Below are 27653 nucleotides of genomic sequence, written 5' to 3' on the forward strand. Positions count from 1 at the left end.
GGATGTACAGCAAGATGGTTTATTGTTAAATCTGGTGTGAGACAAGGATGTACATTATTCCCTCTGTTATTCATTATCTATATGGATCACATTATGAAGGAAAGTGGTGTTAAATATGATATCAGAATTGGAGATGTTAATGTCAGCTCTTTGCTTTATGCGGACGATGTTATACTTCTGAATAAATCCACTACACGTTTGCAAGATTCCCTGACTAAATTGAATAACTGTTGTAATAGATATGGTATGAAGGCAGCATTAAAAAAACAAAGGCAATGAAAATAGGTAGAATTGTTGAAAATGTCAACTGAGTTGTGAATTGGAAACCTGTGGAACAAGTAAAACATTTCAGCTACTTAGGCATGATTTTTAGTGAAGATGATAAATTTAATATGGAAATAGACAACAGAATCAACAAAGCTGGTATGGTAGGAAGTCAGTTGCATAAATTCATATGGAATAAGAGAGAAATTAGTCAGAACACTAAATTAGCTGTATACAAGACGGTGTTCAAACCCATTTTAACTTATTGATCTGAGAGCTGGGTCAGAAGTAAAACACTTGACCAAAGATTAGAGACCGCAGATATGAGAGTCCTGAGAAAGATTAGAGTCGTGAACAGATGGCATCAATGGCAATATCATATTAAAAACAAGGATATTAGGAAAGAACTTGACATTGTGAAGTCCTTTCCTAATATCCTTTAATCATCCAGGAATGCATTAGCAGAGCTAATCTCAGGTGGTATGGTCACTTAAATAGAATGGGTGAGTAAAGATTAGCAAAACAGGTGCTTTCTGCCAGGTTGGCAGGAAAACTACCCAGAAGAAGACCAAGATATAGGTGGATTGATATGGTACAATGTGCCTTAGACAATAGAAATATAAGATCTGATAATGATAATATTGGAGTCTTGACAAGTAATAGACTGATCTGGAGGAAAATTGGAGATAGGAAGTTAGTAATGATGTAAATTTTTCATGTAGTACTATCATATTCTGTACACCCCTTGAGGGTACATGTCAGGAATTTGATGATGATGATATTTTGGTCTTCCTGTGAGTCTTTTTCTTTCAATCCTGGCAGCAGACACCTTTTGATAACCTTTCCTCTCCCATTCTGTTGAGGTAACCAAACTACTTAAGATTTATTCTGGTCGCACATTCCTGAATGATAACAATGTCAAGTTTTCTCCTATTCCCTCATTTTTAATTATTCTGCCATTGATGCTATCTGTAAGATAGCATCAGTACGCCCATAATTTTTCTCAGCATTCTTGTATATGTAATCTCCATTCTTTGATCACTATTTTATTTCTAATCCATAAGTTAAAATTGGTTTGAACACTGGCTTGTATACAATTAGTTTACTGTTTTGACTAATTTCTTTCTTATTCCATATAAATATACTCCTTTCTAAACTTATTCTATAGGTTCTGCATTAAGAATTGGTGATGCTTCCAATGTTCCTGTTTATTTTCATAGTCTATCTTTTTTATTGCTTTTGTTTACTTATTCCCCTTCACCCGAACATGGATTTCCACCTGACTATTTTGTGATTCTCTCTTCGTCTGCGTCTAGATCTTTCATGTCTTCCTTAGGTCTTCTTCTACTCCTCTCCTTCAGCTCATCTTTGGTCTATTTCTCTTTCCTTGAAGATTCCACTCTAATGCTTGTTTAACTTTGTACATGTTCTATCCCGCTTCATTTTCTTTGATTTATGTCATACATTATTGGTTTTTTAGTTTTTTGCCATAACTCTTTATTGGATATATATTTTCTGGCATTTTTTGTAGTATTCTTCTTAAACATTTATTTACAAAGCTTTGCAGTTTTTTTCCCTAATTGCTTTTCTTATTGTCCATGTTTCTAATGCATAGAGTAGAACTGATATGATATTTGTATTAAATAATCTGCTTTTGTTTTTTAAGCCTATTTGCTCTGATTTCCCTAACATCATAAAAATTATCTGTGCTCTCTGTATCTTAGATTTTATATCTTTCTCTTTTCCTCCATTTATTTCTTATTATCCTAGGTAATTAAAGTTATCCCCTGTTTCTAAAATTTGATCATCTAATACTATGTCTACTTTTGTTTATTATTTCTTTTCATTATTTTTGTTTTCATTTTATTTATTCTTAATCCAACAGTCATGACTTCATTGAGTTTTATTGTTTTTGTCTTCATGTGTTGTTGCATATGTGCCAGTAAACATATATCATATGCGACAGTACTTTTTTTCTGGTGTAACGCACCGGAACGGCATTCCGGCACCTATTTTTTTTTACAGTTTTTTCAATTTTTCAAGAGTAAGTTTTGGCAATCAAATGATGGGAAAACCAAAAACATGATTGATATGATTAAGAGAAGATGGATAACATCAGTACAGCAATGTCGAACTTTTCAAGGAGCGGATACAGACTCGGACCATAGTTTAGTCATTGCAAACATCAAGATGAAATTAAAAAAAAATATAAACCCCAACATCAGAATAGAAGAGATACAGCACAAATAAGTGAAGCAGAAATAGGAAGAAGGTACAGAACAGTGTTAGAAGAGAGACTTGAAAGTGTGGAGAAAGAAAAAAAAACTCAAATTTAAGAGTGAAAAGAGTAATGAAGGCGATAGAAGATGCATTTGAAGAAACAGTACCAGAAGAAGAGAAGATCAAGAAGAAATGGATTACACAAGAAACACTGAAGTTAGTACAGGAGAAAAGAATGTTGAATATAAGAAGGGATACATCAGAACAAATAAAAGATATAGAAGAAAGTGTAATGAGGTGAAAAAAGCAGTCAGAATGGATAAGATGAAATGGTTAGAAGCCAAATGCAACAATATAGAACAGTACTATGGGGAGCATAAAACAAGGGAGGTATACAAAGTGATCAGAACCATTAATAGAAAGTGGCAAACCGAAACAGACCGCAATTACAGATGAAAAAGGCAAAATATTGATGAATAAAGAAAAAATTGTACAGCAATGGATAAGATACTGTAGTGAGTTATATGAAGAAAAACTAGATTCAGATAGCGTTGGGAAACCGACTGAAGAATTGAAGCAGTTATCACCACCAGCTAATGAGCATGCTATATGGACATTTTAAAAGGAGAGGTAAAAAAGCAACAGGACGGTTAGTGTAAAAGTCTGACCCCAAGTTTGAAAATGAAAAAGGTTTCCAATTACTTCTCAATCACTGGTCCCATTAATAAAAACCCCAGAATAATAATGGTGCCAGTTGATGTTTTCGAATCATCTCAAGCTAATCTTGAAGAGCAAGGCTGAACTGAAAATGAATGGCTGAATTGCTGGACATTAGAACAAAAAAAAAAAAGATTTTTGCTCAAAAAATGAAGGAATGTAGAATTTGCAAAAAGAAACTTGGCTGTATGTATGCCTTGCAGAAAAGTTAGAACTCTTGGAATTGAAACAAAGATGGGAATGAAAATTTCCAAAGAATTGGCCAACAATGAGAATACATATGCTGGCACAGATAGGAAGCTACAGATGAGCTCACTTCGAAAAAAATTCGTGTATAGAGGCTTAAGTGCTGTGAAGACATAATGTTGGAGGTTTACTGGATTTTTTACAACACTCAGAAAGGATTAAAAAGAATTTATTACTTCCTATATTTCGTCCTAGTCACCAGCACATCCACAGGGATTACAAAACTAACTCATGTAACATAACACAAATATCATACAATATTAAGCCCAACCACGTGGGTGACACTAAAGTCCTATCTAGGTGGAGCACCCTCTAAAGGCGGTTGTAGGTGGCCTGGAATATAAAGTAGGATCTCTGGTGATGAGTGTTTCCCAAATTTTCGGAAGCTTAATGCAGCCGTATTTATTTAGATTTGGTTGATTTCTAAGAGCTGCTGCTTCTAAGAATAGCCTCTCTTTCTTGAATTTGCTGTGATGGAGCATGGTGGTTTTCTTCCATGATACTCTGTGGGTGGTGTCCAAGACATGGTCAGCCAAGCCTGAATGACCATAGTTGTGTTTACAGATGTAAGACTTGTGTTCCTCTAGGCAGATGGATGCTGATCTACCTGTCTGTCCAAAGTACGGCAGCTTACAGGGTACAGGGTACAGGGTACTTTGTAAACTCTAGGCAGAGAGAGAGGAGGGAGCTGATCTTTTGTAGAACGGATAAGGGTAGCAAGTTTGCAGTGGGGTTTATATGCTGTGTGTAGGTTGTACTTTTTTAGAATCTTGGCTATTTTTTCGGATGTGCCACGGATGTAGGGTATGGTGATGGCATTTTTAAATTCTTGTTGACGAGAAGGACCGGGAATGGGAGAGGAATCTATTAAACCTCCAACATTATTCGAAAAAAATGTTTTATCACAGAGAATCTGCTGCACACAAAGCAGTGTTAAAAATTGTTTCTGAAGCCGAAAAAAAGCCCCTTGAAAAGGTTTTTTTTTAAATCATTATCTCGTGAAAAAGAAATAACTGCAAAAAATTTTCAAACTGCATATAAAGTAGCAAAGGAAAACTGATCATACCATAATTTTGAAAGTGAAATTGATCTGCATGAACTGAATGGAATTGAAATGGGTCGTATTCTTCATTCAACAAATGCATGTATTAATATTGTGAATCATGTAAGTGAAGAAATGAGAAAAAATGTGTTTAAAGAAATCATTCAATCCAAAAATATAATTTCATTGATAATTGATGAATCAACAACAGTAAGCAATAAAACCACTCTCATAGTGTATATTTGATGCTGTATCGAAGATGTTGGAATTAATTCACCGTTAAATTTATTTTTGGACTTGATCGAACTTGAAAATGTAATGGCAAAAAGTGTTTTGATTCCTTACTCCAATGTCTTAATTATTATGGAATGACAGAAGATTATTTTAAAAAAATATTTAGTTTCTCTAGCATGAAATGGCACTGCTGTAATGTTAGGATGTAAAAGTGGAGTGAAAAATTGCTGTCAGAAAAATTTCCTTCTATTATAGTTTGGCATTGTGCTAATCACAGAGAATTATCAGTAAGTGATGCTATAAAGAAAATTTCAGGAATCAATAGATTCAAATAATTTATTGATAAACTTTATGTCCTATACCATGCTTCACCAAAAAACAGTAGAGAGTTGCATTTATGTGCAGAATCATTAGAGGTTGAGCTGCTGAAAATTGGAAGAATTTTAAGTACTCGATGGATGTCATTTAGTTTCTGTTTTGGCTGTGTGGAATAATTTTGAATCTCTAGTGCATCATTTTGAAGATTCGATGCATGATCCTAGGAGAGATAAAAATGATAAATGTACTTATGATGACTTAAGAAGAAAAATAATATCTACAGACTTTTTATTGGATCTAGGATTGATGTGTGACCTTCTCCAAGAATTGTGAATTAAGTTTGGACCTGCAAGACAGTAACATGAATGTTTACAAGGCAAATAAAAAAAAATAATTCACTTGTACAAGTTTTTGAAGAAAGAAGACAGAATTTTGGACCCTATTATAGATGTGCTGCAGCTGGTGTACACGATCTGCGCTTTTGTGGAGTTTTACTTCACGAAAAAGCTCCAAAAAATAATCCTCATATTGACCCAAAAACATTTTATACCAAATTGAAAGAGTCAGTTGAAAAAAGGTTTCTTGATAGCGAAGATGTTGAGCTAGCACTTTGGGCTCGTGTGCTTGACCAAAAACATTGGCCTGAAGATATTGATGCTCAGCTAGCATTCGGAGAGGTGGAAATTAGAAATTTGTCAATCAGACTGCAACTGAATGAAATAGAAATGATTTGTGGATTCCATGAATACATTCTCGATAAGACATACCCAGAAAAACTGTTGCGTTTGGTACGCGCTTTGAATAACATTCCCATTTCATCAAGTGATGCTGTAAAGAACATAAAAATGAGAAACACGGATTTTCGCAGATGAATTTAATTATCACCCCAACAAGAGCTTCGTTGAAGACTAAAACATATTTAGCACTTTTATTCATCAAACTTGCTGGACCACCTTTAAGACTTTTAATTATTATATAACACCTCCAGGGAGTCCAGTCTCGTTGAGGGAGAGTGTGCCAACAGCATTGAACGATTGAAACCCTTCCAACTACTGACCAAGCTCAAACTTGCTTAACTTTTTGCGTGAGCCATTAAGTATGTTGATTTGTGGTCACTTAGAGGACGACATTCGGCCTTAGATATTAAGAGCAAAGAAAGGAGTTGAGACCTCATAACCCAATCTACAACAATAAGAAATATTCTTGGGGAAAGAATGTAGCCTTGTCTAACTACTGTTTTAATTTCAAACTTTTCTGAAAGTTCTCCATTGCATATGATTTGTATTTATATTTTTCATAAATTTTTTAAACAATGTTGATAATTTTATATGGTATGCCATAATATAACATTAATTTCCATATTGCTTCTCTGTCAATGCTGTCAAAAGCTTTTTCAAAATCAATAAAGTTGATATAAAGATTTAACTGCCATTCTATTGACTATTCTATTATTATTCTTGCTATCTGATCTGTACATGACCTGTTGGTTCTGAATCCTGTTTCTTTTAGCTTTTGGTTTGTCTCTCTTTTTTTTAATTCTTTCTAATATTATTCTTGTTAGTATTTTACTTGTCATGTTCAATAATGATATTCCTCTCCAATTACTGCAATCAGTTAAACCTCCTTTTTTTTTTTTTTTTTTTTTTTTTTTTTTTTTTTTTTTTTTTTTAATCAGTGACCCAGTATTTCATTCATCTGGCCATTCTTCCTGCACTCATATTTGGTTAAGAAATGGATAGAGTATATTCACCATTAAATCTATATCTACTATTAACATCCCAACTGGCCATGACATCTATAGACGTCCAGCTAAATCTGGATATGATTCTGTAACACCCGTTGAATAACATGGATAAGAAGTGCAATTTGGTCTCACTATTTCCTCCCTCGTCCGGTAGGTAGGTTAATAGTTCATTTGATATACCAGCTGCTTTCTCATTTTTATGTTCTTTTAGTGCATAAGTATTTCACTTCTTTTTTTTTATTATTTCTTTGGTGTCTATTTTGATATTTTTTCTTTTCTTTCTGGTATTTGAATTTCTTTTCAAGTTTTTCTGTATTCATTAACTCTTTGAAGTATTCTACCCATCTTTCTATTTTATTTTTATTATTGCATATTTTCTTTCCTTGTTTGTCTTGAATAATATCTGCTCTTTACTACACACAGTCTGGTACAATATGTACACACACACACATCAGTGATGCAACCATATATGCCGTGCTGCTAGCGAGTGCTGGAAATGGTTAAAATGACAGTTTCATGTTTCTATGGGCCCTGTGCTGCACACCAATATTCAAATTACTATTTTGAATATTGGTGTGCAAAATAAAGGACAAAATGGCCATTTTAGAAAAAAAATAAATCTAAAGGACAGAGCAGTGAAATAAAGGACTGTCCTCTTAAATAAAGGACATATGGTCACTGTAACCATATGCAGCAGAGGAGCGGTGAACTGGCTGCATTAATATACCAGTAACCCCTCATTAGGAGGGGACTCAACCCATCCTAGGATGGACGAGAAGGATAGCAAGGATAGGACCTTGTTAGGCCTAATGGTCTACAGCCAAATCTGGCAGGTAAATCTTATATGTTGGCTATTCGTAACTGTATTTTTGTTAAGAAAATTACAACATAGAGTAATATTAACTACAATAAATTTAATTAATATTTCCAGTATTTTGGCAGTCAAATTGCCATTATCAGGGAACACAGTGCAATATACATACATGCAGGCACTACGCTGATTAATGAGGCTGAAGCATCACAACCAAAAATTAGCATAAAGTCCTAAATAATGCCCCTGGTGTGCTAAAGTGGGTGTCCTTGGCTGTTGGGCTTGAAGTACAGAGGATGAGATCTTCCCAAATTTGGGACAGTTTCATACAACCAAATTTGTTGAGATTTGGATAGTTTCTCAAGGGTGAGGCAGCTTCAAAGAATAGTCTCTCAATATATATATTTGTGTCTGTGGAGTAGAGTTACCTTCTTCCAGTGCTGTGGTGGGTGTGCAAAGCATAGTCAAGTCATGAGTGGGTATATTGGTGGAAATGGATATAGTCCTAATTCTTTTTATATGATCTTTAAGTGGTTGTAAGGTTTTTTTACTTAATTTCTTAGATATATCCCAGATTTATGGAATAGTGATAGTTTTAGTGTAGTCTGTTGTGGGGGAGGTTTTTTTTTGATATGGTGAGGATTGTAGCCATTGTCTTAAGAAGGTTTTTGTGAATGTGGTCAAGTTCAGTGGAGAGGACAATTATTATATGCGTATCTCTATGGAGTCAAAAGATTCATCATAGGAGACCCACACTAACCTTTTTTGGCATATAATACCTATCATGCCTCTCCTTAAATTCATCCACTGTCAAGGCACTCACAACTAATTCCGACAACCCATTTTACTCATTTACCATTCTCCAAGCAAAAAAAAAAAAATAAGTCTGCACTCTTACACAACTTCTAGGGGTGACCCCCCAGTTCTTTCTCTCTCTCTATTTATCATATGTTAAAAAAAAAAAAATTTCCTTTGTGTCAGAACTAATTATTACAAAAATTCTATAAACTGATAGATAAGACAGCTGTGAATCCTCTGCCCCCCCCCCTCCCTCAGCTAGCTACTTCATGGAGACCTTTGAAGAAAGCTTTACACTCATCCCACATAGACCCACTGTTGGGCTCTGCCTTGATAATGATAAGTTTTCCATTTTGGCCACATGGCCTTGAACGTTCTCAACATTTTTTTGAAACATCTAAACAACCAGCATCCCAAAATCCTGTTCTTCTTAGAAAAGGAAAATAACAGCCTAGTGATCCCTGGCATTTTCCATTTACAGAAAATCCACACACTTAACACACACACACACACACACACACACTGGGATTTACTAACAGTTGATTCCCCCCCCCCCCCCCCAAAAAAAAAAACACTATGGAATTATTATACCCTATATAACAGGGCAAAATTAATTAGTTCTGCTCCTAAATTGCAATTAGCCTCCTTTTTCAGTAGTAATACTTAGCTCACATTTTTACATATAACGTGTTTTTTTTTATATATATTTTTATGAAATGGCACTTTTTATATGAAGTACAATAGTACTATGCCAGTTTATTTAATGGTATTGATTCACAACACAAAATGATAAGAAAACAATTAATATTTATTAACTTATTAGTAGACCATGCCTTGGATACCCCTTCACACAGGATCAAATGGAAGACACCAAACGTGCTACACAAAAGTCATAAGTCAGAGAGATTGTTTTTGGAATCAGCAGCAGCTTTAAAACATAAACATACTCCAAACTTCAACAAGTATGGTTGTATTAGTTTATCAAAAATCTGAGAGACAGTCATTTTAAGATCTAATTAATACTTGTTCTCTCTCTCCATATCCAACAATAAATAGCGGCAATTAAGACTTTAGTTCCTTGTGTTGTCTGTTACAATTTTTTTAAACTAGTCCCACTGTTATACCAAATTTTTGCTGTTTCATGCACTGTGACAAACTACTGTTCTTGTGCTCTGAAGATGCTTGATACAATGCCAGCAAAATATGCCAATAAGTTAATAAATATTATTTTCTTATTATTCTGATTTGTGAATAATAAGTGCCATTAATTAAGCTGGCATATACTGCCAACACATAAGCCTTTCTACTCGTTTGAAGTAGGAGTAGTTGTATAAATTGTTAAAATTGAATGAATTAAGTAACGTGTAGCAGTGTCTAGGGCAATTTTCTTTCTTCTCTTAATGTGGGAGACCCTCTTTCTATGTAAAGGTGTCTGCAAAAGATACAGCCCACTTACAGTAGACTATAAGCAAACTGTATCTTTTGTACATAACTACACTTGTATATAGTTACAAATAACTATATAAATATATTTCAGACTTAGATAAAATTGGTTAAATGAATGACCTGCAGAAGCCTCTATGGATGCATTAGAAGAAGAAAAATACATTGGTAGTTTTTTGCTGTTTTCAAAATGCTCTCCTCCTGTCCTGTCAGGTGTCTTCTCCCTCCAGGAGATTGACTACCATGTGTCTCCACCATGTCCTATTCTGTCGCCTCTCTGCTGCATTCCTCATATCCAGTCTTCTATATTTTTCATCCACTCCAGTCTTTGTCTTCCTCTCTTTCCCTCAACAGTTCCTTCGAGAAGTGTCCTTTGTAGGCAGTTATGTCTCAGAATATGTCCAAAATATCTGACTTTTCTCTTTTTAATTTCTTTCATCAGGCTCCTGTTGATGCCTGCTATCTCTAGTACCTCTTCGTTTGTCTTTTTTTTCTTTCCATGATATTCTCATAATTCTTCGCAGCATCCACATTTCAAAGGACTCCAGTTTTTTCACACTCAGATTGGAGAGTGTACATGTCTCTACTCCATATAACAATGTAGACCATATGTAGCATTTGGAAATTCTTAGTCTTGTTTTCATATTTAATTCTTTAGATGTTAGTAGATTTTTCATACTGTTGAAAGTTGACCTTGCGATTTCAATCCTTTTTCTAATTTCATCTTCTGTCCTGCCATTCTCTGTGATCAAGTGTCCGAGGTATATTTATTTTTGCACCTGTTCTAATTTATTTCCTTTTATATCGATGCATATTTTTGATATTTTCTTTTCTCTTGAAATTATCATGATTTTTGTCTTTTTAAAGTTGAAACTGAGGCCATACTGTTCGCTATACTTGAAGGTTTCATCTATAAGAGTTTTGAGGTCACATTTGTTTTCAGCTAGAAGAACCGTGTCATCTGCATATCTTAGGTTATTAATATTTCTGCCCCCTACAGTGATTCCTTTGAGGTTACTAATTTTATTAAATATTTCTTCTGTGTATAGGTTAAAGAGAATCGGAGAAAAAACACAGCCTTGTCTCACACCTTTCTGAACTGGGAATTCTTCTGAGGTCTCTCTCTATTTATTCTCAAAGATGCAGTCTGTTCCCAGTAAAGATTAGTTAATAGCCTAATGTCTTTTCCATCCATGCCTATTTTTGAAAGGATTTCAATTAATTGTTCATGTTAGACATTGTCGAATGCCTCTTTGTAATCTATAAAGCAGAGGTACACATCTTTTTGTTTCTTTCAAAATGCTCTAGAAGTTTTTTATTAATTGGATTAAATGCTTCAAATTTGGTGATCTGAGTCTCATTGAATGTCTGTCCATTAAAAGTGTTAGACCAATATATAACTCGAGTCAGGCTCAAATTTTTGTAATAAGAATAATTTGTAATTATCTTGCAAAACTTGGCCTAGATGATGATGACGACGCCTGAAGATGACCTTAATGTGAAAGTTAAAACAATTAGTTTATAATTTTGAGTGAGTTATTTCACTCCTGAATAGTAGTTTTGAAGTTTTTATGGGAGCAGTCTGGTTGAATTTTATTGTTTATGTTTCTCTAATGCATCAGTTAAGTTTTTGTAGCATACAACATTTTCAATGAATTTGAAATTTATATTTCTCTAGAAGTATAGAAATGAAGAAAAAGCATTATGCTGAGCTTTGTAAGAAAATTTCTCATCCTTTGAATGATTCAGACGATGATTGTCTTTGTTTGGATGAGGATGATGATGAATTGTCAGTACCTAATATATCTGTCAAGATATGTTGGAAGGAAGTTGTGTTTAGGATTCCAATGACAAAAGTAAGTGTTATAATATAATGATTATTATGTGTTATATGAACTTCAATTAACAAAGTTACAAATTGTCAAAGCTGCTTTGTTAATTTTTAGATCTACACACATATACATATATTTCCCTTACAGTTTACAGGTTCTTTCCCCAAGCCTATGTATTTAATGTTTCACTGTGCTACATACACGAAAACTAAGTTTGCTTTTTATATATTTATTAACAAAGTCACATGCCCATTTCGGTTGGGTGTGTGCTGTCGTGTAGGTTTTGCAACCTGCGCTACAAAATTCATGTCAATTTGACCGTATGATTGCATTTTTATCGATGTATAAAAGTTTAGAGATTGCATAGCACATCGGCGCTCATCTTAATTGGGCCAATGCAATTAATGGATGATATCCTCCCTGAGTTTCTAAAGCATCTTGGTCAACAAGGCCAAACATGGCTGACTGGCCTTTTCTCAGAAATTATAATGACTGGGGGAAGCCAAAATAATTACCCTGCTGCCCAAACCAGGGAAAGATTCAAATGATGTGAAAAATCTATGACCTATCTCCTTGCTTTGCTCCACCTTTAAGCTCTTTGAAAGAATTCTCCTTAAAAGAATTTCACCACCCATTGAAAGAGCACTCCCAATTGAACAAGCTGGCTTCAGGCCAGGAAGAAGTTGCTGTGACTAGGTCGTGGCCCTCACAACACATATTGAAACAGGCTTCCAGAAGAAACTTAAATCTGGAGCCACTTTAATTGACCTAACATGAGCTTATGACACAGTCTGGATCAGAGGCCTCTGCCTAAAGCTAGGAAATATTGTAAGGTGCAAAAAAAACTTTCCAGCTTTTTGAATCCATTCTCTCCAACAGAAAGATCTGGGTGCATATTGACCAGAAAAAAGAGCAGGCCCAGATTCCTTCACAGCGGTCTCCCTCAGGGCTCTGTGTTATCCCCTTTACTTTTTAACATCTACGTGTATGACTTACCACATACCAGCTCAAGCAAGTATATGTATGCTGATGACCTAGCGATCATACATCAGTCTACCTCCTTTGCCAACCTGGAATCAACCATGAATGCAGACCTGAACATCCTGGAAGAGTACTTCAAGCAGTGGTACTTGAAGCCAAATCCAACAAAAAACTGTGTCCACAGTATTCCACCTAACAATGCAGAGGTGAATCGACACCTCAATCTTTCTTTCTGCAGAAAAATGGTAGAACACAAGCCTCACCTGAAATAACTTGGAGTGAGCCTGGACAGAAGCCTAACCTATAAAAGGCACATCACCAACCTGTCCAACAAAATTAAAATGAGAAACAATATCATTTCAAGGTTTGCTGGAACAACCAGGGGTTGTGGTGCAGAAGTCCTAAGGTCGTCTGCACTAACCCTTGCATTCTCTGCAGCGGAATATTGTGCCCCTGTCTGGGAAAGAAGTGCACACACTAACATTATAGACCCCCAGCTAAACTCTACAATGCGTACAATTATTGGGACAGTGAGAAGCACCCCTCTCTCCTGGCTGCCTGTCCTATCTAACATTGCTCTACCAAACATACGGAGAAGACAAGCCCCGATTAAAGAATTTAATAAAGCAATGAGCAAGCCATTCTTGCCCCTGCACCAGACTCTCATAAATCCACCTAGACTTTGCCTAAAATCTAGAAAGCTTCTCTGGTCCATGGACGAACTCTCTTCAGTTGCCCTGCCATCAACACCTGACTTGTGGAGAGAATACTGGTCCAACAATATCCCAACAAATGGCTTCCTGGTAGAAGATCCCTGTGCTCTGCAGCCTAGTTTTGCTCTTCCTAGGAAGATTTGGTCATCAGTCAACAGGATCAGAACTAACCAGGGCAGCTGTGGCTATCTACTACATAAATGGGGGCTGTTAGATCACCCTTATTGTGATTTTCTCCCGTGGCTCAGACGATTACTCATATTGTGTATGACTGCCCAAGGTGCCAATTTCATGGTGGTGGCCTACAGGACATCCACAAGATGACGGATGAGGCCGTGGATTGGCTTTCCAGACTGGACATTGACCTGTAGTTGGTGTGGTGGTGGCGGCAGCGGTCATGGAGGAAACAGAAGATCAAGGTCCCGTTTCACCATGAAGACATTCTCAAAGTCGCTCTCATAGTCCTCATCGAAGTATCAGCAGAATTCCTCCCTCATGCTAGAAGATGATGATGCAAAGTGAAATGGTTTTTCTCTAATGGATCAAGATTTTCACACAAGTCACAACTGCTCTCTAATAAAACCTCGCATACAGCTACATTTGTGTTATGATGTGTTGAGAGAACATGCAGTCTTGTCATATTTGGTGCAGTAGGATGATAATTTTCCCTGACTTGATTATAACAAATTATTTTTGCTTTTTTTTAAAAAAGGAAGACTTGGAAAGCAGTTCGTGCCTTTTATATAATGAACTTTTATATGTTAAGATTTTCATCATTTGTTTCTAGAGATTTTGGTTAGATTTCACTTGCCAGTTTCACAAAGCCATATGCATAAATAAATAAATAAATTAATTAATTAATTGTAACCAAATCTGCATAGAGTGGGGGAATAATCTGTTTCTTTTAGGATTTATTAGAAAACAACAATGAAGAAGAATGCTCCATTTGGTTGGTATATTTGAATTACTCAGAGGTGAAAATATGCGAACCATCATTTATAAGTTGTGAGAATGGGAAATGAAAGGAAAGAATAAGTGTGAGTAAAAATACTTTTATTAATGGCAAACGAGGTATTAATAATTAACATTTGTGATATGCGTATCCCATAAGTTGCTGGGTAAAGTGAATAGCATATGATCCTATAAAGTCTAGACATGAATAAGTGAATTTATGATGGCATAATTAAAAGTATGAGGAGAGGAAAAGAGATTTGTTTGCTAAGTATAAATAGCAAACCAATAATAAACAACCACTAATACATTTAGTAGTTCAGTTAAAAACTATAGGGAGAAGCTAATCCAATGAACTAATAATGTTGATCTGGTGATTCATTTAGACGTGGCAGGAATACATGTGGTTTGATGGAGCAGCAAATCATTTCATAAAATTTGTTGTGCGTGTTTTGTGTATTTCTCTGGCTTATGTATATTTCACTCTGTTTTCTGAAATTTCCTTTTGTTTACTGAGACTCAGTATACATTTTATGCAATAATAGGATACATAATATCCGATCGTTATCGGAATTATCCACACTTTCGGGAATCCTACATTCATTAGTTTTTTGTTTTTTTTTTAGTGGCAGTGGCTCTTCTGTCTCATCAATCTCACATATGCTGGTATTTTGTTATAGATCAACAACTTCTTATAATACACAGAAGTATTACTTTTTATCCAGGAATAGATAAATTTTTGGCTGTTGTTTCAGAGACTAAAATAAAAATGTCCCTATACCATTAAAAACTTTCCAACCTCAACAGCAGATGCTATACTGCACAAGCAAGAAAAACAGCTTTGTTTATCATTAAATACAGTGAACAGATATTTAATGTATGTGTCCTATATTTAGGAACAAAATCGTGTAAGACAGCTTGAACGACACACTTAATAGAAAAATACTCTGCTTCTGCAGGCTATGCTGTATGCATCCGAACAGAACAAATTTATTGTAACACTAAACACATTTGTCATAACATTTGCTTTCAAATTTTTATTTCCAGAAGATATGTGTAACAGCTGTTTGTAATACAGCCATTGGATACAGAAAGCATTCAATTTATGAAAAGCAAAATGAATATATAACTTGATATCAGTTTGAATTGTATTTGAGATATTTAATATTATCCAGACACTTAACAAATGTTAATTTTAGGAATAAATTCTACCACGGAAGTTGGACTAACATGCCATATAAGCTTTGTGAAAATGCGACTGTTGTACCTCCCAGGGAATAAAGGAATGACAGACACCCAGGCGCAAACTTGACAACATGTTAATATAATTTTAGATATAGAAAGCATAAAGGTCAAATGAACATTACCTGTGCTTCATGCGCACTGTTTTTCTGAGAAACGATGGGTTTACTCTTCTTGGTGAGCTTAGATTATCATTGGCAAATACTAGAGTGAGACATGGATAATTTGAATTTCGATATGGTTTTTAAATACAGCCATATATAATTTACACAGAAATTGGAAAGAGTAATCACTTTGGAAATTATCATTTTTCCAGACTCAAAGAAAGTGTGAAATAAATAGTTTTACTTACTTTATTTATACACAAGTTCCAATCTTGTTGGAAGATTTTTCACTTGGTTATACTATAAATTAAAGATACCAAGAAAGTCTATACTTGGTTTAATCCTTTATCCAAGTGTAAGCAAACAAAGTTTGTGCCTGAAGTATTTTCAGAACTGGAGGTGAACCTCCAGTGAAGAGACCCACTGAACATCTCCCACTGAAGAGACCTCAATAAAGGTCGAAACCAGTCTGGATAGTGACTCTTCCCATAATGCATATCATTATGCATACCCATAGGGATATGTGCTTTGCATTATGGGATAGTAAGGCAAGTGATGGGAAGTCTTTAGCTTCTATATACGAGTTGCCCCAGTCCTGAAAATACCTTAGACACAAACGTTTTTTGCTTACACTTGGATAAAGGATTAAACCAAGTATATAATTTCTTGGTATCTTTAATTTAAAGTTCCCATCTTCTGTGTTTCTTTAGGAATTGTGTTAGCACATCATCATAAAATGAAGGTTTTTTCCCTTCAGTTCCATCATCAATGTCTTTTCAATAGCAATTAAGCTTAGGCTGTACAGCCTTTCCTGTGTTTGTTCCTATAACACGTATGTACTCTCTTCATAGCCTAAAAAGAACACTTGACTGTACTAATAGAGCTCGGAATCGACATGACAAGTTCTGCTAACTTATGAATTACCTGAATGCAACATGAAGTTGATTTTCTTGCATGAATTTTAATAGATGATGTACTAGTTTTCTGCAAATTCTTCAGAAGAAAAAAATAGTACTTTCAATTCATTTTTCAAGAATGTAATCAAAAACGGGGCCATAGAAATCCTTTAAGTTTTCTAAAATATCATCAGGAAATGTCTTTGCATACTGACCACATCTTTCACTACAAAGGAGTTGGAAAAATTCAAGTTTCAAAAATGAAGAGTATCTTTCTTCCATCTCCAGGCACATACTCTTCTCTGTCTCTTCCAGTTCTTTTCATCTCTTAGGTCTCGACTCATCAACTGCATGCTTCTCCTTTGATACAGAAACCCAAATATTATCAAATCCATGTTCCCTGTCATTCCTAAGCTGCTTCATAGTGTCATGCACTTTTTTTTACAACAGTGCAATATATATAGGATAAAGTTTGCAGTATATTATTCAAGACATCAGTATAGCCTAATAAAACAGTAAAACTTTCTAGCAACAAAATTGAAAATCTTGCAAGAAATGCAAAAAAACACAAGCTCTGATTACAGCATCCAAGTCCGATTTCCCAGAATTCTCCACTTCGAAAAATTCAATGAGTTGATTTCTGTGATGTTTTACTGTGCTTGTTAAACAGGAAGTAAAGTTCCATCTGGTTGGTGCAACAGAGGGTAATTTTTAGCAACAAAATCTTGCAAAGCATTTGATTTTTGATGATTTAGAAAAATATGTCTCCAGTGCACTGATAGTTTGGAAAAACAATCTACATTCCTTGATCTTGAAGAAACTTTGCTTCAGAATTAAATTCAAAATGTATGCATAACAATGTGTAAATGTTGCTGAAGGATATGCCTTGATAATTTTCTTATGTAAGCCATTAATATAGTCGCTCATTACACAGGCACCATCATAAGTTTGGCTGACTAAATTGTCTGCGATATTAAATTCCTCAACTTTGTTTACATCATGCTTAAAAAGACCACTAGACATTCTATCATCACTTACATATGTAAATCTAATGAACCTTTTGTGTATTGGCTCATGACGGACAAAGTGGAAAACAGCTGATAGCTGTGATTTTGGCATGGCATCAGATGTTTCATTTTTGATAATGTATTTTTGATATATTTTTGATGTATTTTTGATAATGATCAAAAATACATCATCATGCATATCAAGGATTTAGGCCTAGCTTGGCCTGTTCCGGCCTTAGAAGTCATCATTGAATCTTTTAAGAGGACGTCCTGGTTTTCTTTTTTCCTAATGGCTTGTACTTTAAGGCTTGTTTTGGTAAGCTTTCTATTTTCATTCTTTGAATGTACACAAATACAGCAGCAGCAATTTTTTTTTTATAGCATCTTTTACCACATCAGATATAGTGCTAATAATATAATTTTGTACTGTGGACTTGAAATACAAGCCATTAGGAAAAAAGAAAACCAGAAAATCGAATCCTTTAAACGACTGTCTAAAAGAGGATCATACTCACAGAGCACATTAGTTGAATCCTCAGACTCATCATGACTTCTCAAAGGAAGCCCTTGCTTAGCCAAATAGCCTACAGCATCAACTAATCTTTTAAAAAGTCTCTATTTTTCTTTAACTGTTCATTATGATGGGTAGCTTCAAATTTTCTTTGTTTGTCAATGAGAATGTCAATTCTTTGATATCCAAACATCTTGAGTTTAAAAATGATTGAACATGTGATTGGGAGCACTCATGTTTTTACACTGTTGATGTTAAATGGTTAAGGTCAGAATATCCATGTTTATTCCAAACGTCTTTCTCTTTAGAGAATAATAAACAAGGCTAACAGAAAAGTCTTGACCACACTTCACATCCAGTTAACATTATACTGTACTGTATTGTGAAATAGAAAAGTGTCTCATATACACAGTTTTTGCATCTTTGTGCTTGCTCAATAAATTTGGAAGAGGAAGACGAGGCTTACCTCCTTTGAGTACAGCTATACAATCCACAAAAGTTTTGGAAAAAAACAGGACATTCAGAAGATCATCAAGACTGTTTCCCATTGTAAATATGGATAAAAAAAGTTATAAGTTTATGTAAAATTATATATTAAAAACTTGTCTATATTATATATAAAAACTTGCCTACCACATCAGTTCACACTTCATGTATGCAAAACATATGAAACTCAGAAAACAAAAACAACTCATTACAAATGATAATGTTCAGTTGGATTGGTTGCACAATAACCAATCACAGCCTGTAGGTGCTATTGTCTCAGAGCTCACCCAGCCTCGCCTTCTGAGCAGTTTAAAACTACTAGAATGCTAAGAATTTTACCCGCTGTGCCCTCTTTACATGTTTTCAAAGGGCTCAAAGGTATATGTATTTTGAAAGCACATCTGGGCTATTAACACGAAAGTGATGCAGTGTATCTTCTGATAGAGCTCTTCATTTGTGACAGAAAATCACAAATGAAGAGCTCTATCAGAAGATACAACCAAAGGAGAATCTAATGCAGAAGATTATAAAATGGAAGCTGCATTTATTTGGACACATCTGCAGAATGAGTGAGGACTGGAAAATAAAGGTTCATGTTTGGTATTATGAATGGTGTAAACAGAGGTAGACCGTATAGAGAATGGATAGATAACATAAAGGACTGGTGTGGAATGAGTGCAAGAGAATTGGCAATGCCACTGATGGAATTGTGCAATCTAAGACTCGGCTCTGGCAAGTTTCCAAGGGTGTGAAAAGAAGGTAAGATAGTTCCATTACATAAAGGCTAATCCAGGACAGAAGTAGCAAATTACAGACCAGTTGACATTTCAGGAGTGGTGATTAAAGTATTGGGAAAGTTGCTTAAAGTAAAATCCAACAGTGAGTGGATAGAAATATGATACTCTATAGTGGAGACAGAATGGCTTTGTAAAAGGTAGGTCCTGCCTTAGTAATTTACTCACATTTTATAATAGAGTGACCTCAAAATTACATAAGAGAAATGTCTATTCACAAAGGCATTTTACAGAATTATACATGGGAAACTATTGTAATAGTTTCCTATGTATAATTCTGACCAGTGTGGAAGAGTTTTAGTTTTGGGAAGAGATAGAGGTCGGAGGGAGCCAGATCTGGGGAATAGGGTGGATGTTCTAACAATTCATAATTCAGATCCCTTAATTTTTCCATTGCCAAAACACCTTTGTGGGAAAATGGTGGACAGACAGTCGAAGTTCAGAGGACACATTGAAAAATTGGTAAAACAGTTCAGAGAATTACTTGGGTGTTGAAAGATGCACAATTTAAAAATAGTTATTATTGTCTTCATAAGGTTAGAGGATAGTGTTTATTATCTCTCTTTTATAAGGCTATGATTCAGTCACATCACCTGAAGAACATTTTCACTACTGTGCACAGTTTGGCCAGCAGGGCTTCTTGGTGATCAGGAAGTGATGCAGAGATGAATGACCAAGCTGGTGACAGGTGGTCTGTGGAATACTCCCTATATGGATAGGTTGAGAGTGTGTGGGTTGCAAAGTTTAGTTGCTACATATCAAAGAGGGGGGGGGGGGGTAATAGAAACTTATAAACAGTTTTCATAAGATTGATGCAAAGGAAATTTTTCAATATGTGAAAAATGGATAGAGAAAGAGAAGTAGAGGTCTCCTCCATAAAAGTGGTTGTGTGTAGATTTTTTACTTGGAGAGTGGTGCATGAGGGAAATGGATTGCCAGAATTAGTTGTATGAGGGTGGTCTGAAAAGTTCTTGGCCTAACAATGAAAAAACGAATTTATAATTTCAAAATTATTTTAATTTTTCAACATAATCTCCCTTAAGACTAATACATTTATTCCAGCAATGCTCCAGCACCATTATCCCATCCCTTTAGTGGTTCTCAGTAAGATCTGCAAAATTCCCCTCGAAAGCTGCAATCACCTTTTGATTTGAAGAAAAATGCTGACCAGCAAGGAAGACTTTTAGTTTTGGGAAGAGATAGAAGTCAGAGGGAGCCAAATCTTGGGAATAGGGTGGATGTTCCAACAATTCATAATGCAGATCCCTTAATTCTCCCATTGCCAAAACACATTTGTGGGCAGGTGCATTGTCCTGATGAAAGATGATTTTTTTCTTCTGCAAACCGGGTCTTTTCTCACGAATTTTTTTCGTCTAATCTGGTTAAAAGATCGGAATAATACTCCCCAGTTATTGTTTTACCCTTTTCAAGATAATTAATAAACAAAATGCCTTTAACATTCCAAAACACCGATTCCATGACCTTTCCTGCTGATGGAACCGACTTTGTCTTCTTTGGCGCCGAACAACTGTCTTTCTGTCCACCGTTTTGACTGCTGTGTAGTGGTGAATCCAATTCTCATCCATAAATAATAAATAATATCCATAAAGTAATAATTCGATGCACAAAATCAGTTTTATTCTTGCTAAAATGTTCCAAGCACTATTCTGAGATTTTCATGCAAGTGCATTTTTGATATGCTGTGAGCAAGCATGGCACCCATCTTGTGCAAATTTTTTTCATTTGCAATTCTTCATTCAAAATATATCCTACACGTTCTTTTGAAATGCCTATAGGCTCAGCAATTTCACGCACTGACTCGCCGGTCATCCAGTATCATATTGTGCACTTGATCAATGATTTTTGGTGTTGTTACACTTTTTGGAAAATCATCATCACATGGATCATCTTCAAGACTGGTACGGCCACGTTTAAACTTGACAGCCCATTTCTTACTTGTCAAAAACGAAGGAGAAGATTGCCCATAAACTTTTATGAACTTCGAATGAATTTCTTTTGGCATTAAACCTTCTTTTACAAAGAATTTTGTAACCACAATACTCAATTTTATCCATTTCAAGGGATACAGACAACTGTTTTGCTTCAGACAGCTGTATAAAATAAACTACTTGATAGAATGACTTGCAATTTCACATGCATGCTTATGGCAGATGTACCAACTTGGAAAAAAAAAAATCTTGCAGATAGTGTTGCTATCTATGGTCGAGGCTAAGAACTTTTCAGACCACCGTCGTAAGTGCCTTGAAATGAAGTTTAAGGAGAAGTATGATAGGTTTTGTTGTCTATAGGTTAATGTGGGTCTTTCATGAGTCTTTTGACTCCATGGGGATACCCATATAATAATAATAATAATGCTTACTGGAGACTAAACTAGCTTGAAGAATACTGCATTCAATTTCTTAAGCAGAGTTTCTAGGTTAATTTAAACCTTAATCCACCCACCATTTACTAAGAAGAGTTTTTTTTTTTAAATGATGTGAATCCCTACTATAAATTACTGTAACTATATAGTGCATTAATACAGTTAGAACTATGTTGTTACGGTGCCACTTAATTGGTATGATATTAAGATAAAATTAAAATTTTCAAAAATTTAAAAACAATTTGCATTAATTGGAATAGAATTTCCCTCTAAAGTGTTTATGTATTTAGCCAGTTATGAGTATAGTATTTTGTAATTGGAAGATGTTCTAGAAATATGCATGCCTCAAAGTTGAAGATGCATTTTACAGTTTAACTAATTGATAAGGGCAAATGTGTATAGTAAGAGAGAGAGAGAGTTATTAATTGTTCCAATTGTATTATAAACATATACCTACATGTTAAATTTTCTTACAGTACTGTAACCAGATTTTTACTCTCTCTCTCCCCCCTCTTTTTAATATGAATGTTTTCTGTCATTTGAATATTGTTTTGCATAGAAACATTCTTTGATGGGTGTATCTCTTCTGACTCTTTCAGTATCAGAAATTTTCAACAATTTTGGAGGATATTGGTAAGAGATGTAATGCCTCGGAATCACAAGTTCGTCTCTACTGCAATCATGCATTAGTGAAACCTGAAGATAGCCCTCATTCACTGAAGATAACAGCTGTAGATATTTTAGGTTGATATACACTTGATTTGTATTTTTATTTATTTTTATGCATGTTTTTACATACATCATCTTGATAATAAACCAGGAATTCTTATTGAATTGATCATTTTGAACTAGCACAGTTTTATTAATAGTCAGGACTGTTCCCCATTTTGTTTTAAATTGAAGTTTGATAGATATTTATTTAGTTACCTGATGTCTTTTATTATGATGATTTTTATTTTTGTTGGTGTCATGCTGTAGATATATAGCTTTATTATTTTTATGATTAACTTTTTTTTTTACCCCCATATGACTTGCTGTTTGTGCTACAGAAAAGTTTTTGGTTTTGTAGTGAATTGCTTTGTATTGTTATCCTTTAGGTGCCAGAAGTAGAGGCTGAAAACACATATTGTTGAAAACACATTATAAAGACAGACTTTACTCTATTTACAATATATTCTTTTTTTTTTTTTTTTGAGGTAATAGGTCTTTTGTTGTGTGTTAACTGTTGTAAGCATTGGTTAGAAAACACTGGTGCTCATGATCCATAAGCATTGGACATCTTATATATTCGACTGTGATATAAATGTTGCAATTCAGAGGTGAGATTTCATTTGATACAGCCTTGATGTTTGGTGCATTGTATAATAGCAGCATGTTTTGAAAATAATGGATATAAAATTCTACTTGTTATTAACAATAAGCTGATGGGATTCAAATTTAATCAAAAATTCATTGTGTGAGAGCTACTAATGGAGTCTGTAGCCCAGTCATTATTGATGATGATGCCCTTTGGATAGAAACACCTGAGTTTGAATTCTGTCCAGGATGCAAAGAACCTTTATAAAACTTTTCAATTGAAGGCCACCTCTTACAGAGTTACCATGATGAAAATCCAAAACTCGGATTTTTTTCATCTTATAAAAACAGGCTGACTGACTAGAAAAACACACAGCGACAAGCATAGCCAAAATTGATTTGACTGCAATTCCAAATAACATTTCAGCACTACTTTGCACAACATAGTTTGTGGCAGTTCCACTAGGATATATAAATTCATTCTTTTACACACCATAATTTTAAAACCATTCATATTCATTGAATATTTTGATTCATCAAATCCTACTATAATAAACCTGTAGGAACCATAAAAAATGTTATTGAAAGTTATCATAGTATTGTTGTGTCGTACATCCTGGCTCTGAATCCGCCATCTTGTTAGAACGTAGTTCTTATTTAAGTTATGTTTTTTATTATCTTAATTAATCGTTGGTTGATTACTAATCCAAATATAGAGAAATTTATATTATCCTGCACCACCCTATATTCAGATTAGTCTATATAATATAGTGGAATCAATCATCAACTAACATCAGCAATCTCACTTTTCTACAGGCTGAGGTTAATATTATCATTTAAGGCTTCCACAAGGTCCGATAAACTTTATGAGCAGTGCAATGAAAGAGAATCAGGCAAACACCAAATTGGAATCAATAAAACAAAACATTTAATGCAGGGTTACATAACATGTACATAAAGTATAACTTTGAAAACAAGATAATGGAAATCAACTTAGTTCAAATACTCATAACAGACATAAAACATTAGGCATCAGACATCCAGCTATCAATTTTACATTCTTCCAAATAATTAAAAATGGTTCACACAGTTCAATGTTACAGAATCTCACAGTAATTATTCTTAAAGTAGAATTTTCTAATTCTGTCTTAGTCAACTAACACTTAATTTAATTATGCGGCAGTTATCACTTCAAGGGGGAAACACTTTAAAGCTAAATACTTCGGCTATCTTTAGTAGAACGCCACAGTTAATGTTAAGATATATCAGGTGGAGCTAACTCTTATATCTTCACACTGAAATATAAAAAAAATGGACTGCTCTTACCGGGTTATATCTTTTACATATTGGGTTCACTATAGGCACACTTAAAACTGTAGTTAACTATCACTCCGAAGCAACACTATTCAAAAGAAATCTTCACTATAATAACTGAAATATTAAACATAGAGATTCACAAGTCTTGACGCACTCGTTTCAGTTAATCTACTTATTCCTTATTTTCTTCTACGAATTAATTTCAGCTTTGCACTATTCTTTCTCAAGACAATTGGAATTCAACGTAATTTTAGAATCCCGTAGAAATATTCCTAATTGCCTATTAATTTCCCAGTCCCTTCTTAATTTATTTACGGCATTTCCAAATTCCCATTACTGCCACCCTTTACTTCACTCCATGCTGTCCTGAATGCTTCTCCCCTGTTTACTTTCATTTTCCAACAAAATACCTTCATTCTTCCTGCCGAAATCCGGTTCTAGCCAGTCCAGCTCATATCAACTCCTTCTACCTTCGAATACCGTAGCTCACGCTCCACCACGCACTATCTAAAATTAACTCTGTTAATTTTAGAAAGGTGATTAACCCATTATTATTATATATAAGGTGCCTCCATGGAGTCAAAAGACTCATCGCGGGAGACCTAACATTGACATACTAACCGTTATTCACACAATACTTGTCATACTTCCCCTTAAACTCATTCACAGATGAAGCATTCACAACCACCTCTGCAACACATTCCACCCATTTACAACCCTCCAAGCAAAAAATCTAGTCCTAACACCCTTTTTAACCACACTCTTACACAGTCTCCAGGTATGACCCCTCGTTCTCTCCCTTCCTGCACTGGTCTTAAAAAAGTTGTCAGTATCAATCCTATAAAACCCTTTTAATAATTTATATGCCTCTATCATATCTCCTCTTCTACATCTATCAACTAGTTTTTGAAGCCCACAGACCTTCAATCTATCCTTGTAGGAGACATCCCACAGGCCTGAAACAATTTTCGTAACCTCTTCTGAATCCTCTCCACCATTTCCACATCACCAAGAAATCCAGGTGACCAGATCTGTGCACAATAGTTCAAATGAGGTCTTATGAATGCCTTATAAAGTGGGACAATCACTTCCTTATCCCTGCTTGTCAGTGTGTTCTTCAATAACCATGTAATCTGATGTGAAGTTTTGGCAACCTTTGCAATATGCTCTTGAAACTTAAGTTCTCTGTCCACAATAACTCCCAAGTCCCTAGCCTCATCAACTTCTTGCAGTTCAGTTCCATTAATATAGTAAACAGCATGGGATCTCATCCTTCCGAAGTGCATCACCTTACACTTGGCCACATTAAATTGGCAGCAATTTAGTTTAGCCCAAACCATCAGCCTATTTAAGTCATCCTGCAAGATATCCACATCATCTGAATTAACTGTTGCTCTTCCAAGTTTTGCATCATTAGCAAATAAGTGGATATCTCCTCTCAAAGTATTCCCAATATCATTGATGTACAAATTAAATAATAGAGGACCAAGCAATGGCCCTGAGGCACACCACCAGTCACCTGCCTTCTACTGGACTCCATTCCCATAAACCACTCTTTGATATCTATTTACTAGCCACCCTCTAATCCAAATCACTAGCCTTGGATCCATACCCATTGCTCCAATTTATGCAACAGAGTTCCATGTGGGATCTTGTCAAATGCCTTTGATGTCCAGCAGGATCACTGAAAAAGGATTTCCTTTATCCAACTCCATTGTTACTTCATTATAGAAAGTGAGCAAATTGCTAAGCCAAGATTCACCCTTCACAAAACCATATTGCTGTCCACCCAGTCCTGAATTCTAATTTTTATCAATTTCTCCAGAACCTTAACCACCACTCCCAATATACTGTGGTCTATAATTTGCTACCTCAGTCCTGGAGCCTCCCCATTATGTAGTGGAATAATTTTCCCCTCTTTCCACTCAATTGGGAATTTACCAGAATGAGGCTTAAATTAAACAGCCAAGTTAGAGGAGGTGCTAATTCTTGCCATTCCCTTAAAACATGGGCTGATATGCCATCTAACCCATGGCAGTGTTAGCATTAAGGTTCTGTAATATATTAAGCACCTCAAATTCTTCTATCACTAGACTCTCATCAGTCAATGACACATTCGGCACTGCAATATCACAACCAAGATGGTACACTTTTGCAAAATGATCACTAAGCAACTCAACTATTTGATTGGCTTCTGTAATTTCCTTACCATCAACACTTTTTAAAGTCATCCTTCCAAAGTTATTCCTCCTTTTACTTTTCACATAGCGAAAGAACTCCTTAGGATTTTTTTTGGAATCATCAGCTGGCTTCCTCTCATAATTAACTTTGGCCTTCCTTACCATGCAGGTTACCCTTCTTGTCTATATCTTGTATTGCTCATTGGAATGCTCATCACCTTTTCTTTATACTTTTACCACAACTTTCTCTTTATCTGCAACTCTCGCTTAATAATATTATTCATCCATCTTACTCCTACCTGATTCCTCCTCCTGACTCTGGGAATACAGTCAGATACAGCTTTTATTAAATACTCCTTGATAAGCCAGAACTGAGGCTTAAATTAAACAGCCAAGTTAGAGGAGGTGCTAATTCTCTTGAATTCTCCCATGCATGATCAACATCTCTCCCCTTTAAATTCTCATGCCATAGCACTTCTGAAAGCTGATTTCTCAGCTTGTCATAATCACCAGCCTTGTAATTCCACATATAACCCTTCTTAACAGAATATTCAGCACACATAATATAATCTCCAAAGTCAAGTTGACATGATCATTTTCCTCAAGTGGAGACAGTGTATCTAAATTACTTACTGATATGTTCTCCAATGCTATGATCAGATCTAACACACTCTCAAATCTCTTGTCCTTTCCATTACATGCTGTCTCAGGTAGTTATCTGTTAACAATTATATAATCTCCAATTCCTTTGTTCCTTGAGACCATTTCTTCTCCCAATCTATGTCCCCATAGTTAAAATTGTCCATAATAATTACACATCCTCCACTCATCTTACTAATTTGCCATTGCAAACCATCTACATTCTCCCTTATACCCCTTGGATTATAGCAGCAACCTATTTCATCCTGTTGATTTCTATCTCACACCAAACAGCCTCAAATGAACTACCTTCTACATGCCTGTCACCTGAGGCACTTATACCATTTTTAGCTTTAACACTTCTTCTATCATTAGTAACCCCCCCCCCATTCTGTCCTCTCTGAAGATACTATATCCCTTACATTCAATCCCTATGACTAAATCATTCTTAGTTAACCAAGTCTCACTAATTCCTATAATTTTT

The 27653-nt window shown here is 35.1% G+C and overlaps 1 protein-coding gene across 4 annotated transcripts in view; it reads left to right on the top strand.

Annotated features, from left to right (window-relative positions):
- Window positions 1-27653, top strand: part of LOC150110020 (uncharacterized) — a 176279-nt gene that overhangs the window by 55720 nt on the left and 92906 nt on the right. For all 4 annotated transcript variants that reach the window (XM_090390734.1, XM_090390725.1, XM_090390716.1 and 1 more), the window contains 2 exons: window positions 11516-11693; window positions 22337-22481. In XM_090390734.1, coding sequence (XP_090246860.1) covers window positions 11516-11693; window positions 22337-22481 — 323 coding nt within the window. The remainder of the gene's footprint in view (window positions 1-11515; window positions 11694-22336; window positions 22482-27653) is intronic.

The sequence above is a fragment of the Typopeltis vanoorti genome, chromosome 1 (genome assembly GCF_054136105.1).
Source record: "Typopeltis vanoorti isolate ZY-2024b chromosome 1, IOZ_Tvanoo_1.0, whole genome shotgun sequence".
Classification (NCBI taxonomy): domain Eukaryota; kingdom Metazoa; phylum Arthropoda; class Arachnida; order Uropygi; family Thelyphonidae; genus Typopeltis; species Typopeltis vanoorti.